General features: G+C 38.2%; 1 protein-coding gene across 4 annotated transcripts in view; it reads left to right on the plus strand.

Annotated features, from left to right (window-relative positions):
• Window positions 1-15,170, plus strand: part of PRKG1 (protein kinase cGMP-dependent 1) — a 1,343,317-nt gene that overhangs the window by 1,278,374 nt on the left and 49,773 nt on the right. For 3 of the 4 annotated variants that reach the window (XM_053663936.1, XM_053663935.1, XM_053663934.1), the window contains exon 10: window positions 13,663-13,759. In XM_053663936.1, coding sequence (XP_053519911.1) covers window positions 13,663-13,759 — 97 coding nt within the window. Of the gene's footprint in view, window positions 1-13,407; window positions 13,562-13,662; window positions 13,760-15,170 lie in introns of those variants that run through there. The other variant, XM_037141807.2, reaches the window with a different exon arrangement.

The raw sequence follows: 15,170 nt of genomic DNA on the forward strand, positions 1-15,170 counted from the left end.
AGGCCACGTGAATTTAGTAGTTCTTAGCTCCTGAGAGAAAGTTTAATAACTTGGATGAGAAAAAGGAGATCACAAAAAGAGAATCAAGAGTAGGAGGTAGCCAAAAGGTCAACTCTGCCCTTGGAAAATCTGTGAGGAAAAGGCAAAGAAATTTGCGAAAATATCCTGTAGTTGTTATGGGGTATAAAGAGTAACCATAATAGGTCTGAATGCCCCTCCCAATTTTCATTTAACTCTACTATTTACTAATCAGAAAAAGAAGAAAATGATTTAATGCTATTCAACAAGATACATACAAGTGTAGAGGTGGGGTCTTTATGAAGTGGTAAGATAAGTCAAATGCATCACTTTAATTTTATGTACACAAAAAAGAGTACTTGTAACTTACTATTGGAAGAATCCACTTAGCATTCTAACAAAATTACTCAGGTGTGCAACCTGTTAGTCAGGAATTCTTTTTGAAAACCACTGCTGAAAGCACAGAAAAATTACCAATATGTGCTAACCCAGAAATGAAATTCAGTTTAAGTGTTATAACAATATTTAAACCAATGGCAAAGCTACAGTGAAATTTGATTACAAATTAATTCTAAACTTCCAGGACAAGCAAAACATGTACTAGGGGAAACAATTATTATAATAATTTTGTACACTTGTAGGCATAAAGGAAGCCACAGTTTGAGGATCCTGAGTGGTTCCCTCATCACCATGACCTCACCACTCTGGTGACTGGTGTGAAAATGAATGGGGGAACACCAGGGTCTGAGATTGTAGCCAATGTGAAAATCCTAAATAGTGTGTTTTCTTGTCACCCTTTTCAATTATTGTGGAAAAACCTTAGCAGTGTGGAAATGAGTAATGCCTTTGTAAAGTTATTCGATCTTGAGAGGGACATATTCTAAGGTAAAAAGTTTGGAAAAGACCACATTTTATTTATTTTTTGGAATAATAAAATTAGCATATTTAATCCAACAGACAAAAGTAACCATAAAACCTTTTCTAAGAATCTATTATATAGATTGCCAGCAATTCCTATTATTTCAGTCTCCACACTATTTACAAGCCCTGAAATGTTGGGCAGCTTTAATGATCTGTTTACAAATCAATGCGTAACCCCAGACTTTTAAATAGTCATCTCCCCTGGGCTCATAGTGAAATTGCTAAAACCACATTTTAATCTGGCTCATTTTACATTCGTTGGTTTTACGCTTATTGGCATATTTTATGTGCCAACAAAGTATCTGCTGTGTTAAAAACCATACAGTTACCATCTCAGCCCGATGATCAACGTCTACATCATCAGCGATGAGTCATAGCAATAGTGACCTTGATGTGATAGCACTTGATGTGATAGCACTTGATGTGATAGCACATGTCACATCACCTCTGTGATCTTCCTCCCCCGAACATCATAACCTTAAGCAAATTATGAGAAAAATATCAGATAAACCCCTAACTGAGGGACATGGACATTCTATAAAACACCTGACCAATCTGCCTGTATTCCTCAAATCTGCCTGGGTCACCATAAACAAGAAAAGTCTGGGAACCTTTCACAGCCAAAGGGGATCGAAGAAGACATGGCCACTACATGTACTCTGGCAGCCAGAACTGGATCCTGGAACAGAAATCGGACATTAGGTTAAAATTCAGGAAATCCAAGTAAAATATGGACATCGGTTTAAAAGAACAAACTCCAAACCTTATGCATTGCTTTATTGTTCAGCTACCTGGGCTTCGGCAGGAAACAGTGCCAGAATTGGCGTCCGGATGGCAGTGAATTGAGAACGATGTGTGGTGTTTTCTGGGAGACCCAGGTCATTTGATGAATGCACCACGTCACTATGGCTAAATAACTTCTGATAGCCGTGTTTGTGCTTCAGTTTCTTCTTTGCTGCTTTGTATTCTCTCTGCACAGAGAAAGATATACAGGTTTTCTCCATTTCAAGGTTGAATGGTATTCTTAAAGATCATTTATTTGACAATAACTGTTTCAAACTTGGGACACATTTCCCTGTGATACTTGCACACTGTGAATCAGTGTCTGGCACATACATATCAAATGAACACTAATAGTTCTTTAAAACTTACGTATGATCCTTAACCCTGGTAATTTGTAGCTGTATAGACTTACCTATGAATCTAATTCTAAAATACTGATGGCTGGTCCCCAAACGGAAGGTTTTATCAGGCCTGTTTTTAACTCACCCCATAATTCTGATATGAACCCTGTATGAGCAGGAGCCTTTGGTCCGTTACAATCTGAGGTGAACTGCATCTGTGGTTGTTTTAGACAAGAACCTGTGCCTTCTCTAACTGCTGTCTTAGCCAATGAATGGGAGTCTCCTGCCTCCCTCCTTTGCATACCCCCTTAAATGATAACCTCTGGTAGCATTTCCTGAAATACGAGTTTTAGAAGTCAAGTATTGGAGGACAGAATGGGGAAGAGGACCACAAAGTAGGGAAAAGATAAACTGTGGGTACCAGGGCTTTCTGCAAAATCTATATCACTTAGGACACTTGGAATCCCAGAATGATTCAGCTGTGAGTGAGCTTTATGGACATGTCTAGTACAAACCCTTCATTTTACAGAAAAGTGAATGTCTTGCTTGGGTTGGCCGGGACAACTCCCTGATCACTTTCTTTATTATATTCTTGTTGGCCTGGGAGGGTGGCTTATAGTTTTCTCATTTTCTTTCAGTCACACGCTGTACTTGACTGTCTTTTCATTCCCTGGCCCACAGTGACCAAGCCTTCAGGAACTTCATGCAGATCCTTCAGAGATAAAGGAGAGACATGCAATGGGAATGCAGAGTAAAGTTTCTGAGCCCCAAAATAAAAGCTGACCCCTAGGGTTCATTTGAGCCCTGCCTGGTCCTTCTGTTCAAGCTTCTAGCTGATCCCTTTAATCAAGATTACAATCAAAACTTGAAGGTTTAATTGAAATTAAACTTTCCTTTATTTCTTTCAGTATGTTAGCCCCCATATAAAAAATAACCTATAAAAAGGAAAATACCTCTTTCTCTTTGGGTAGAAAAGAGATTTTTATATTTGAGGGGAAAGCTCAGGCTGTCTCTGCCCATCCCTTCCTTAGAAATGTAGGCTGCAGCAAACCTTGTCCTCGTGGAAATGAAATGAGAGCTCTGTGTAGTGACTGTTTTCTCTGGAGTGGCGTGGGGAAATAGACGAGGCAGAGGGGATGCACCCGCGGCATGAAATACAGTGGCGGCGGCGAAGTCAGGAGAAGGGGTCATTTTCACCAGCCTTTCCCCCTTCCAATCCCACCATTCTGGTCCCGGGAAGCTATGCTGTGCCAGGCTGGACCACCCTAGTCTATTACCACAAACAAAAAACTCAGATCGAGATGCAGAGATGCAGGGGAGGAAGAGAAAGGAAATTACTTTGCGCTGAGATGAGAGAGACTTTCTCAGACCACCAGCCTCTCATGGCCAATTATTTGTATGATGGAAATATCTATTCTGGCATAAATATGGTTGGGAACTTTTAAGCTTTTTTGTTTGCATGTTTGCCATTTCTATATTCTCTGAAGGAAAAATAATAATTGCTGAGTAATTTAATAAACTTTCTAATATGGTCCAATGATTCTGTTAATGTAACAAGCACCAGTAGAGAAAACAGTCTAATTCCTTTCTTGCCAATTTTATTGTCATGGCAATATGTATTTTGTTAAGCCTTTATTTCAGAAAAGGAAAAAAAAAGATCTCAAACTATGTGGAAACTATTTAAAAACTGAACAACTAAAAAGGCATATTGGACAACACACTTAAGGTAATAGTGAGAAGCACATGCTCACTCATCTTTTACAAATGCTGCTCTGAAGTAGTTGGAATTTAAAATAAATTTTTCTTTTGAGCATCATTGTACTTTTGGGGCAAGCATACAATTGCCCACTTTTTTTCTGTTCATTCAAGGTACTGGGGTGAGGTTGGTTAGTCAGATTCTGCAAGTTTCAAGTGTACAGGTTTATGATACATATGCTCACTGCCCAAAGGCTAGGCTCCCCCTGTTACTGTGCATTTGTCCTCCTTACTCTCTTCATCCTCCCCCTTTCCCTCTGGTAACCTTCATACCGTTGTCAGTGTCTATGAGTTTGTTTGTTTTGTTTGTTCATTCGTTGCTGTTTTCTATCCCAGATATGAATGAAATCAGACAGTTTGTGTTCTTTTCCATCTGACTTATTTCACTTAGCATGATATTCTCAAGGTCCATCGTGCCGTGGCAAATGGCAGCATTTCAGCTTTTCTGTGGCTAAGAAGTGTTCCATTTTACCTGTGTACCATTTACTTTTCATTGAGGTCTTTTATTTACCTGGAGCATATACATGCACATGCCGCCTCACAGGCGAGAGTATGTAGCTGCAGGAGTCACATTCCTGACTGAGATGTGTAATAAAATCATATATTTCTGAAACGTATTTCATGACTTTGACATTTCCCTCTCCCCCACCCCAATATACTGGCATAGTATTAAAAACTGCAAAGATAGAATCAGATAGTGAAAGATATCACAAGTCAAGATCACCAGACTTATGCCTAAGATTTTATGACTGGCTAATTCACTCACTATCTATGATTAGTTGTTTTCTTTTCAATAATGTAAAGGTTGAAATGAAATTAGCTCCTGATAGTTTTAATCTAGATTTGGGACTATGTTAGTATCTTTTTTAATATATTTTTTATTTTATTGATTATGCCATTACATTTGTTCTATTTCCCCCCCTTCGTTCCCCTCCACACCCCTCTCCCACCATTCCCCCCCTTTAGTTCATAAACACGTGTCTCAGGTTCTTTAGATTCTATATTTCCCCTACTATTCTTACCCTCCCCCTATCTATTTTCTATCTACTGTCTATGCTACTTATTTTCTGTACCTTCTCCCCCTTTCTCCATCTCCCACTCCCCTGTTGCTAACCTTCCACATGATCTTCATTGCTATGGTTCACTCCTGATCTAGCTGTCCTCTAAATTTGCTTTTGTTTTAGGTGTGGTTGTTGATAACTGTGAGTTTGCTGTCCTTTCACTGTTCAACTTTTTTATCTTCTTTCTCTTAGGTAAGTCCCTTAAGCATTTCATATAATAAAGGCTTGGTGATGATGAACTCCTTGAATTTGATCTTATCTGAGAAGCACTTTATCTGTCCTTCCATTCTAAATGAAAACTTTGCTGGATAAAGCAATCTTGGTTGTAGGTGTTTGGTTTTCATGACTTGGAATACTTCTTTCTAGCCCCTTCTTGCCTGTAAGGTCTCTTTTGAGAAATCAGCTGACAGTCTGATGGGAACTCCTTTGTAGGTGACTGACTCCTTATCTCTTGCTGCTTCTCTCTTTCATTTAAATCTTGGCTAATATAATGATGGTGTGCCTTGGTGTGTTCCTTCTTGGGTCTAACTTCTTTGGGACTCTCTGAGCTTCCTGGATTTCCTGAAAGTCTATTTCCTTTGCCAAATGGGGAAGTTCTCTTTTATTATTTGTTCAAATAAGGTTTCCACTCGTGACTGTTCCTCTTCCCCTTCTGGTACCCCTATAATTCGGATGTTGGAGTGTTTAAAGATGTCCTGGAGGTTCCAAAGCCTCTCCTCATTTTTTTGAATTCTTGTTTCTTCATATTTTTCTGTTTGGTCATTTTTTCCTTCCTTCTGGTCTACTCCCTTGATTTGAGTCCCATTTTCCTTTCCATTACTATTGGTTTCCTGTGTATTACCATTCATTTCAATTAGTTTAGCCTTCATATGTTCCTCTAATTTGTGACTAAAATCAGCCAGTTCTGTGAGCATCCTGATCACTAGTGTTTTGAACTGTGCATCTGATAGTTTGGCTATTGCTTCATCTCTTAGATTTATCGGCTCTGGGGCTCTGAGTTATTCTTGAGCCATGTTTTTATCTGTTTGTGCCCATTATGTATGAAGAGAGGCGCCTTAGGCATTCACTAGGGCGGGACCACCCAGGTCGCTGGTTTGTGATGCTGTATGTGGGGGTGGGGTCAGAGAGGGAACAATGGTGGTCCTCTTCGCTCACCCAGTCTGCCTCACAGCTCACCCCTGCCTGCTCATCCAAGGGCAAATGTGCGAGACCGCCGCCCTGCACCACCACCAGGGTCTGTGCAATCTGTCTCAATGCTCCCCTCTTCACTGGTTTATCTGCGAACAAATGCGTGACCTACCACAGACAGCCAGCTGGGCCTCTTCTCTGGGTTCCACCCGTAGCTAGCCTGCACCTGGGATCCGTGCCCTCAGCTGCCTGTGCACCTCCAGGGTTGGGGGATCTTCCCTGCCCGACCCGCTCTGCTGCTGGCTTCGCCCTTCTCACTGGTTTAGCTGAGCAATTAGCTGTTTTCGGACTCGTATTGTCAATTTTCTGTGTGGTTGCATTTATTGTTATTAAAACTTTGTTTTTTTAGGTTTGGTTGTGCGAGGATGAAAAGTGTTTCCACTTACGCCTCCATCTTAGTGGAAGTCCTATGTTAGTATCTTAATACTTTGAGATAAAAGCACATCTAAAGTTTTGCCATTCTCTACTATCTTCTTTTAAAAGAAATTGAATATTTTGTAAGAGGTGTAAATATGCTACAAAGTGAAACATGCCCAAGGTTTCTAGTTCTAATTCTTCAGGTGTTTAATTACTGAAACGAATCACTTATTCATAATTGGCCTACCTAGTTGCAAAACAGAAGTAAACATACTTGTTATCCCATAATCACAGAGAATCATGGAAAAATAAATTAAATGAGAGAAATTTTAGAGTCCTTGGAAGAAAGGCGTTTTCTAAATGCAGAATATTTACATCACTACCGTTCTTATGTTGCAGCAGATACAAGAAAGACAATTTTCCTGTGTATTTCTGTTGGCTGTATCTCCTCAAGGGAATGTATCTGAAAAACAAGCAGAACTATTTCATGACTAGAGTAGCAAAGAAAAAAACTGTGTTGCTCAAAATCAAAAAAACGCAGTTTGGGAAATGGAGGTTGCAAACTAATTACATCTCAGATTCCCCGAGGAACAGATTAAACTTTCTAGAGAAAACTGACAAAATAAAATACTTTATATTCATTAAGTTAGTTTCAAAATTTATTTCTTCAAGTTTAACACTACTAAAGAACAGTGACCATACTAGTGACTTCACCTATATGCTTTACATATAAATTAGAAATGATCTCTTTCTGTTTGGAATTTTAGGAACAGGGGTTGCTTATATTTAAAGGAATTGTTTTCAAACTTATAGTAATGGTGATTTTTGTTAAACTGTGATTCTTTCAATAGGAGATAACTCTTTATGAAAACCTTAAACTATAAAATATTCACTCTGTTTTTCAGAGAAGTTGAAAGATTCCACTTTTAAAGTTTATGTATCAATGAGACTTTTTAAAAAAGATTTTTTATTTATTTATCTTTCGAGGGGAAGGGAAGGAGGGAGGGAGAGAAATATCAATGTATGGTTGCTTCTCATGTGTCCCCTGCTGGGAACTGGCCTGCAACCCAAGCATGTGCCCTGACTGGGAATGGAGCCACAATTCTTTGGTTCGCAGGCCTGCACTCAATCCACTGAGCTACACCAGCAGGGCATCAGTGAGACTTTTAAAAAAGCAATTAAATTAATAAAAGAAAATTGATGGCTTAATTATATATTCAGAAGGACTATCCATTTTTTTCTTAGAGACTAAGTTTAATTAACTCTCATCATTTGAGAATCAGGGGAATAGGACATGTACCTACTTTTCACACACACACACACACACGTTAAAGTAGCAAAATGAGGCAATAGTCCCTGTAGTTTAAGCTCAAATCACATTTTTGCTAACTATGCAAATAAGTATTACTGTTCCAATTCCCAATCCTACTCTCTCTCTCTGCAGTTACGTTCCTTGCTGGATTTTATATTTCCTTTACCAGACCTACAAATTACTCAATGCACCAAACTCTATTAGATCAGGAATTGTTATTGTATAAAATCCTGCATCCCACGTTAAGTTCTTATTCAATAGTTGGCCAGCATTATATCTTGCATGTATCATAGACCATATATTTAGTATTTAAGGCTCACTTTCTTAAAGTTCCTACCCACTTTTTAGTTTAAAAAATTCAATTATAATTGACACACAATATTTATTAGTTTCTGGTGTGAGTTACCCCCCTTTAACTAGTTCTGTAGATCAGAGGTCCCCAACCCCCAGGCCGTGGCCCAGTACTGGTCTGAGGTCTGGTAGGAACCAGGCCACAGAACAGGAGGTGAGCAGTAGGTGAGTAAGCAAAGCTTCATCTGTATTTACAGCGGCTTCCCTTCATTCGCATTACTGCCTGAGCTCCGCCTCCTGTCAAATCAGATTCTCAGGAACATGAACCTTACTGTGAACTGTGCATGCAAGGGATCTAGGTTGCAGGCTCCTTGTGAGAATCTAGTGACAGATCATCTGAGGTGGAGCAGAGGCAGTGATGCCAGTGCTGGAAAGTAGCTGCAAATACAGATTATCATTAGCAGAGAGGCTCAACTGCCCAGAGACCTTAATAAATCAATTGCTTGCAGACTCATATCAAAACTCTATCAGTGAGTGGCAAGTAACAATTAACCTTCACCTGGTGGCAGACGATAAAGCCATTCCAGTACTCCCCTCCTGTGTCCATGGAAAAAATTATCTTCCATGAAACTGGTCCCCAGTGCCAAAAAGGTTGGAGACTGCTGCTGTGGATGTTTATTTATAGATTGCAGTACTCTTTGATAACAAAAAATGAACAAGAATTTCAAGGCATTTATGTGAACATTTAAGTAAGCTAGGAGTCTGATTTAAACCATATACACTTAACTTACTTAAGTGTATATTTCTTGGTATTTCTACAAAGGCCAGAACGTTGAATAAAGCAATGCTTGGAAATAAAGTCATCAACAAGAGCCAGGACCACAAGTAGTGAGCTTTTGTCTGTATGCTATAATGCTCCCTTGTACTATTTAAAATCTAGAGGTGACATTGTCTAATAAAATCTCATTTTACCTGCCACAGCAATAGAATAAGGAACTTAGTCATAGATGAGAAGCCATAGGTGTTTACTAAAACATTTTATTTTCATAGATTTCCCCAAGAACTGACAAAACTAAACTCAACAGGGGAATGAAAATACACCCCAGGGCAGATGAGTCCAGGCAAAGCCTTGGTAACTAATTTGCATGTGGATTGGGAGAAGCTAATTAATGGGTTTCCTTGCAGACCCTTAGAGTAGACTTCTGAAATTAATTTGGATTGTAGATGAGCAGGGCTAAAGGAAACAGGACCACATTTGCCTTTTGTTCCATTGGCTCTTAATTACTGGCTTTTGTAACCCATCTGGAATTATTATATTCCTTTGGGTCCTTGGCCCTTACTTTGAAAATGCACACAATATTGTCTGCTTTGTAAAATAATGCTGAGTGATTTATGTTATTATAATAGCAAGTCAAAGATAACATTTTAATCTCCATACATTTTGGACTGGGTTGAATTATACTTGGTTTCCAATATATAGGTAGGGAGAAATGTTCACTTTCTTATAATGATGGTCAGTCATCAGGCATGGAACACAGTTCTGTTGCAGGAATGATGGCAGAATCAATTCATGGGTGCATGGTAATACTGGAACAACAATTGTGAATAATAAACGACTCCTGATTCTTACTCCTTGGCTTTGTGGAAGCTGGCAATAGTGGAAGATATAGAAAAAAAACTAATGGTTCTTATCTACATCCTAAAGAAAGTAAACATAATACTCTACAGATAGTAGTTTTAGAGAGAGGTGGAGCTTGTTCCAGTACTGTTTTTCTGTTACTACAGTATGTATATATGTCTTGGTGTCCCCATCTTTATACCTGTGAGTTTACATTTTCATTGCTTTTGGGAGCTCCTTTGGTGTACAGGCAGAAATAAAGAGAGGAGGTGAAATTCTAGGCAACCTTGTTCCTCTCCAGCGTCCTTCAGAGAAAATGCTCAGTGTGTCTCCCTAGTTAAAGAGCGCCCTGTTCATTTTAGCAATTGTCTGTGGCTTCTGATAACCACAGCCCCAGCAGAATCTCCCGGCCAGGCATTTTTGAGAGACAACATGTTATCTCTGTCTCCTGCACCCAGTATACTTATTCTTTTGTTGTGTAACTCTTTTTGTGTTATCAACTGTTTTTGTAAGTTTGTAAACTCTCTGATGTCATATGCAGACACAGTTGGTATTTGTAATTTTCTGAGAAGAGGATTCATACCTTTCACCTTATGCTAAATAAATAAATAAACCAACCAACCAACAAACAAAATGTTAACAAATCAGTATCTCAAATTAAGTTAAGGATCGTTAGAGAATATGCTGTATGCTCCTTATTAGATTTTAAGCAAACAAACAACAGTAACTATATTTCTTACTGACGTATTTTCCTTAGCACTTGGCAATAGTCCGTTTGGTTGCACAGATGGATTTTACAAGTGCATGAAGCCTGCCCTAATTCTTTGGACCTCGTATCTACCCCACTGTAGTAAGTTAAGAATTTGGGTTCCACATTCACTTCTTTCAGGCAAAAGAAGTTTATTTAATAACAGTGGCCACTTACTTAACCAATTTATTAAGTCTCCTTCCCATTTAAACTTTTATCAACTCTAATGGAAGTAGGACATTATTAATAGATTCAAATTATCTACAGTTAATTATGAGTTAAAAGAAAATGTAAATATCCCTCCAAGTTATGATCATAAGTGGTTACATACCTGGCGAAGGTAAATCATCCATAATTCAGCTTTTTTACAAAGGTCCCTTCAAGTGGTGAGTTCCATGTTTTGTTTTGTTTTTTAAGTTATTAATTCAGAAAGGAAAAGTGTACAGAGGCCTTGTGATGAAGATGTGACTCTTGTCCCTAAAGAGAATTTAAATGAGAAAAAAGTAAATGCATATAAAATATTCAACAACTAACAACATCTCTTTGATTGGAAGAGAGAAACTGCTTTAACAGTATTCTCATGTTGTTTGGCTTCCCCAAGAATCAGGACCTGAAGCAAACGGGAACAGAATACAGGATCAAGCCCACAATTATCCCAAAGTCCCTTCAAATTGTATCTCACAAGTCACTAGATAAAATCACCCAAATAAGTAGTATTTTAAAAATTCACCTACTCATATTATCAAAGTAATTAACAAAGATTAGTGAAGTATAATTGCAATGTTAGCAATCTCTTTTCATTAGAATATATGAAAATTTTATTTAGCTGTAATTGGTGCTTCCAATGTGGGGGGCAGTATGTATTTAAGGGGATTTTAATGGCTGCCGAGAAAATGTCTACTATTCAACAGGAGATTTCCTATGTTCATCCTGTTGGTTAAAAATACAGTCAATAATCAGTGAATATAAACAAAGTCAAGAAGATTTTGCTGTAAAATGTGAACACAAAGTAAGCTCCTTATAACTTTTGCATTCTATAGCTATCTTTTTTAGCAATCTTTCTTCTTATTTATAGCTGTTATAGCCTCTATAGAACTATTGTTTATTCCTATGGGACTAGATCGAGAAGGTTAGAAGCCAAGACCAAGTTAAAAGAGTTTTCCTCAATGCTCTTGGCATGAATGTGTCCCCCCCAGACTCATTGGACAACTAATGTTTTCCCTGGACCACTTTATCAACCCTAAAATTCTTCTATGGTCGCTGGAATTTCCTGAGGCTTTTCAGGTGGCTAGAGCTATGGTTCTCAACCCTTACTGTGCACCAGAGTCACCTGATGAACCTTAAAGAAAATACAGGCATTCAGACACTGCTTCCCGAGATTTCTGATAAACTCGGTCTGTGGACAGACCCAAATTAAGTGGTTTCTATAAGATGCTCAGGTAGCTCTGAAGTGCAACAAAAGGGTGAAGAGCTCCTCATTAGAGACCTTTCCAGCCTGTTTTCACAGAGCCCACATGTAAAGATTTTGAGGTATCTTCAGGACATTTAAGTAATAACATCATATTATGTACATAAAATAATATCAAAGTAGTTAGAGTTTATGCTCTTAATATCTGATATTCTAAGCCCAGAAAATGCATAAGATACTATTAAAAATTATCTCAGTAATAATTAGATTTTCTAGACCATTAACAAATGCTTGATTGCATACAAACTTTTAATGGGTTCTAATCCTAACAGATGTCTTTTTAAAGCACCCGTTTGAACAAACTCTGCCACTGGCCCTTTAAATGGGATGGAGTTTTAATTTTCTAAAAGTAGTGATGCAGTTGGAATGTGAGAAATGCACATTTGCTGCTTATGTTCCATTCTAGTAAACCATCTCCTGAATTACTATGTTGATCTCTTGGTTGTGTAGTTATTGGGATTAAGTCTACGAATACCATTAGGATTGACCAGTAGCCTTGTTTATAAAGGTTCATTAAAGGTAGTTAATTTCACATAATCCTGCAGTAAGGAAAAGCGATTCTGTTTCTATCTTCTCATGAATCTGTCAAGAATTGACTTGTCAAAAGTTTACAACTTGTGGTTGTAAACTGTAAAATGTTAAAAAGTTCACCTAGAAAGCTGTTTCACCTGTCTCCCAAGTAGAGACTCTAAATTTGTGTTTGGTTATAATGGAATAGCTGAAAAGCCATACAGCTCAACTCCAGACATGGCTGAGGATGATTCCATCAGCGAATTGATATAAACAAGCTGTGTTAGTGTCATTGTCTCCAGAGTGTTCATCATGTCTATCTATAGCGTAATTCTGAATCAGGTACCGCCTGGCTGAAGGTCACGGGTTACACAGAGCAATTCAAATACTTTATTTTTGAGACAGCTGAATTACTCCCTGACCTGACTTTAGTGAGTGGGAGGATCATCTTCATCTTTATGCCTTCCTGCCCTTTCTAAAAATAGTAGGGCCTTTAACAAGGAGATATTTTAAGCAGCTCATATTCACTTGTCTCATCGTGAGAAGCTTATTTTGGCCACTTGTATGTGTCCGATTTGCATGCATGCATAGTTAGACTTTGGGAGCCCAGGCCATGCTCCTGCAGCACTTTTATAAGAAACTCGAAGACCTAGAGATCCTGGACTCCTAGCCGAGAGTCAGGGGGTAAACATACATGACGAGAAGACACTTTTTAGGAATATGAATATGCTCGCAAAGCCATCCATTTCAGATATTTGCACATCATTCCTCAGCTTTTCGGATCTGTTTTTATAAAACCTGGCTGTGACCTCACTTCAGAGACCTCAATGATCTTGCTGCTTTTAGCAAATATTTATAAAAGCCGCTGCCAGGCTGTGGATAAGGAAAACTAATGAGAAACTGCCATCCAAAATCTGAACGGCAAAAACAAAACCAAGCAAAACCAAAAAATCCAAAACCAAACCAAAAAAGAACAACTCAGACAATCCATGCTCACAAGAAGACGCGTAGAAAAATATCAAGATGTAACTTTGATTTGCTAACTGGATTTATCAGTCACATGACTGGCATGCAGTGGCTACTTTGTATTTTTCTCCTTTGAAAAATCTATGTTTTTCTGCACAACTGGGACCAAAAAACTATGAGTGTGAGGAAACACAGACTGTAAAAGCAAGATGGAATTTAAGCAGGTAAACCCTGTTCCGCAGTCATGTCATTCCAGTACAGTTGCACGTGCTACTCGTGTTTGCACCTCTAAGAAATTTCCGTTTTTTCGCATCAAAAAATCCAGATATGAAGCTGAAGCTGCTTTCTTCGCCAACCTGAAGCTGTCTGATTTCAACATCATTGACACCCTGGGAGTTGGAGGTTTCGGACGAGTGGAACTGGTAGGTGATTGCTCTTTGAACACTTTTGAAAGCCTCTCTCTTTCTAACTTTTTCTGCCAAAATAAGATTTCTCCCTTTTGTTCTCTCATCTTTAACTCGTGTTGTTCCCAAACTGGTGCCAAATAATTTCATGTCAACATTTCAGAGATTGCACAAGTGGGCTATATTAGGTAGTTGGTAAATTAAAAATAAAATAAATATTAATTTACACTTTAGAAAACCACCTAATAGTCACTGACAGACGAATACATTTGCTTAATGAGAGGGGTCACAAAGTGCCTTTTACCCAACTGATGTTTTATGATCTTTATTTGTTTCCACAGGTCTAAACAGTGCTCAGTGATTTAATTATGTGCCCTGTCTATACTCACAATAATTAAAATATAAATTTAAATATGTAAAAAGAGAAATGAGATAATACATATAATGATATACCTACAATTAATGATCCTCACTATAACTTCTAAAAAAATCAAGAAAATGGTGGTATAGTAGTAATTCTGTGATGCTGTAGTTATGAGCATCTACTTAGTTTATGGTGCCTGTATTTAGGCACTGTAATTAAATAAATGTGCCTAACATTTAACCATATTAGATAATATGGTTTTAATATTTTATATCATGTATTTTACACAGACATACAGCTGTTTTCATGAAGATAACAGATTTTGCTACAAGTCTATACACATTGCATGCATATAATGAGACAAATTAAAGCATACTCTATCATGCTTTTATTTAACATATAAATTTAAACAGTGACATACTGCAACAAAAATCTAGGAAAAAATGTCTTCTACTGACTGTATCACTGCATTTCAGCACTGTGTGAAATAAGCCCTATTCAAGTGCTGAGATTAATTTCCACCTCTCTGCTGAGAGTGGAGGAGCCCTGATATCAGACACCAGTGCAATGTGTTAGGAACTCCCTGAGACCATGTACGGTGGAGTAAACAGTTACTGTTGCCACCAGGGGACCAGAGAAATCCCCTTCCATACCAGTCTCTTTGACCCAGTGCTATTTTTGATATTTGAGCAGCAATTGGGACTTCTGACTTTGACAGGCCCGAAAAAGATGTTATTTACTTAAGTATTAGATAAGAAGGGTTAGAGCCATAATGTGTTCCAACTGAGTTTGCATTGCATGTCCCTTGACAGTGGTTGGAGGTATTATAGGAGGGCTACATCTGACGTGACTTCTCACTTCACTGTGTGCCTCTGAGGATCGAAGCATTTTTAGTTAGAGGAGTAAAAATCAAGTAAAGGCCTAGAACAGCCTCCTGCTTTTCTGAGTCCTGCTGATCAATATAGTCTTAGATTGATTTCTCAAGAAATTTAAATTTTGTGTTAAGTGTTCAATAGCAGATGAAGATTTATTAAACAGTTTTATACATGAACAGCACTGCACGGG

The sequence above is a fragment of the Artibeus jamaicensis genome, unplaced genomic scaffold (assembly GCF_021234435.1).
Source record: "Artibeus jamaicensis isolate MK-2021 breed Jamaican fruit bat unplaced genomic scaffold, CSHL_Jam_final contig_332, whole genome shotgun sequence".
Classification (NCBI taxonomy): domain Eukaryota; kingdom Metazoa; phylum Chordata; class Mammalia; order Chiroptera; family Phyllostomidae; genus Artibeus; species Artibeus jamaicensis.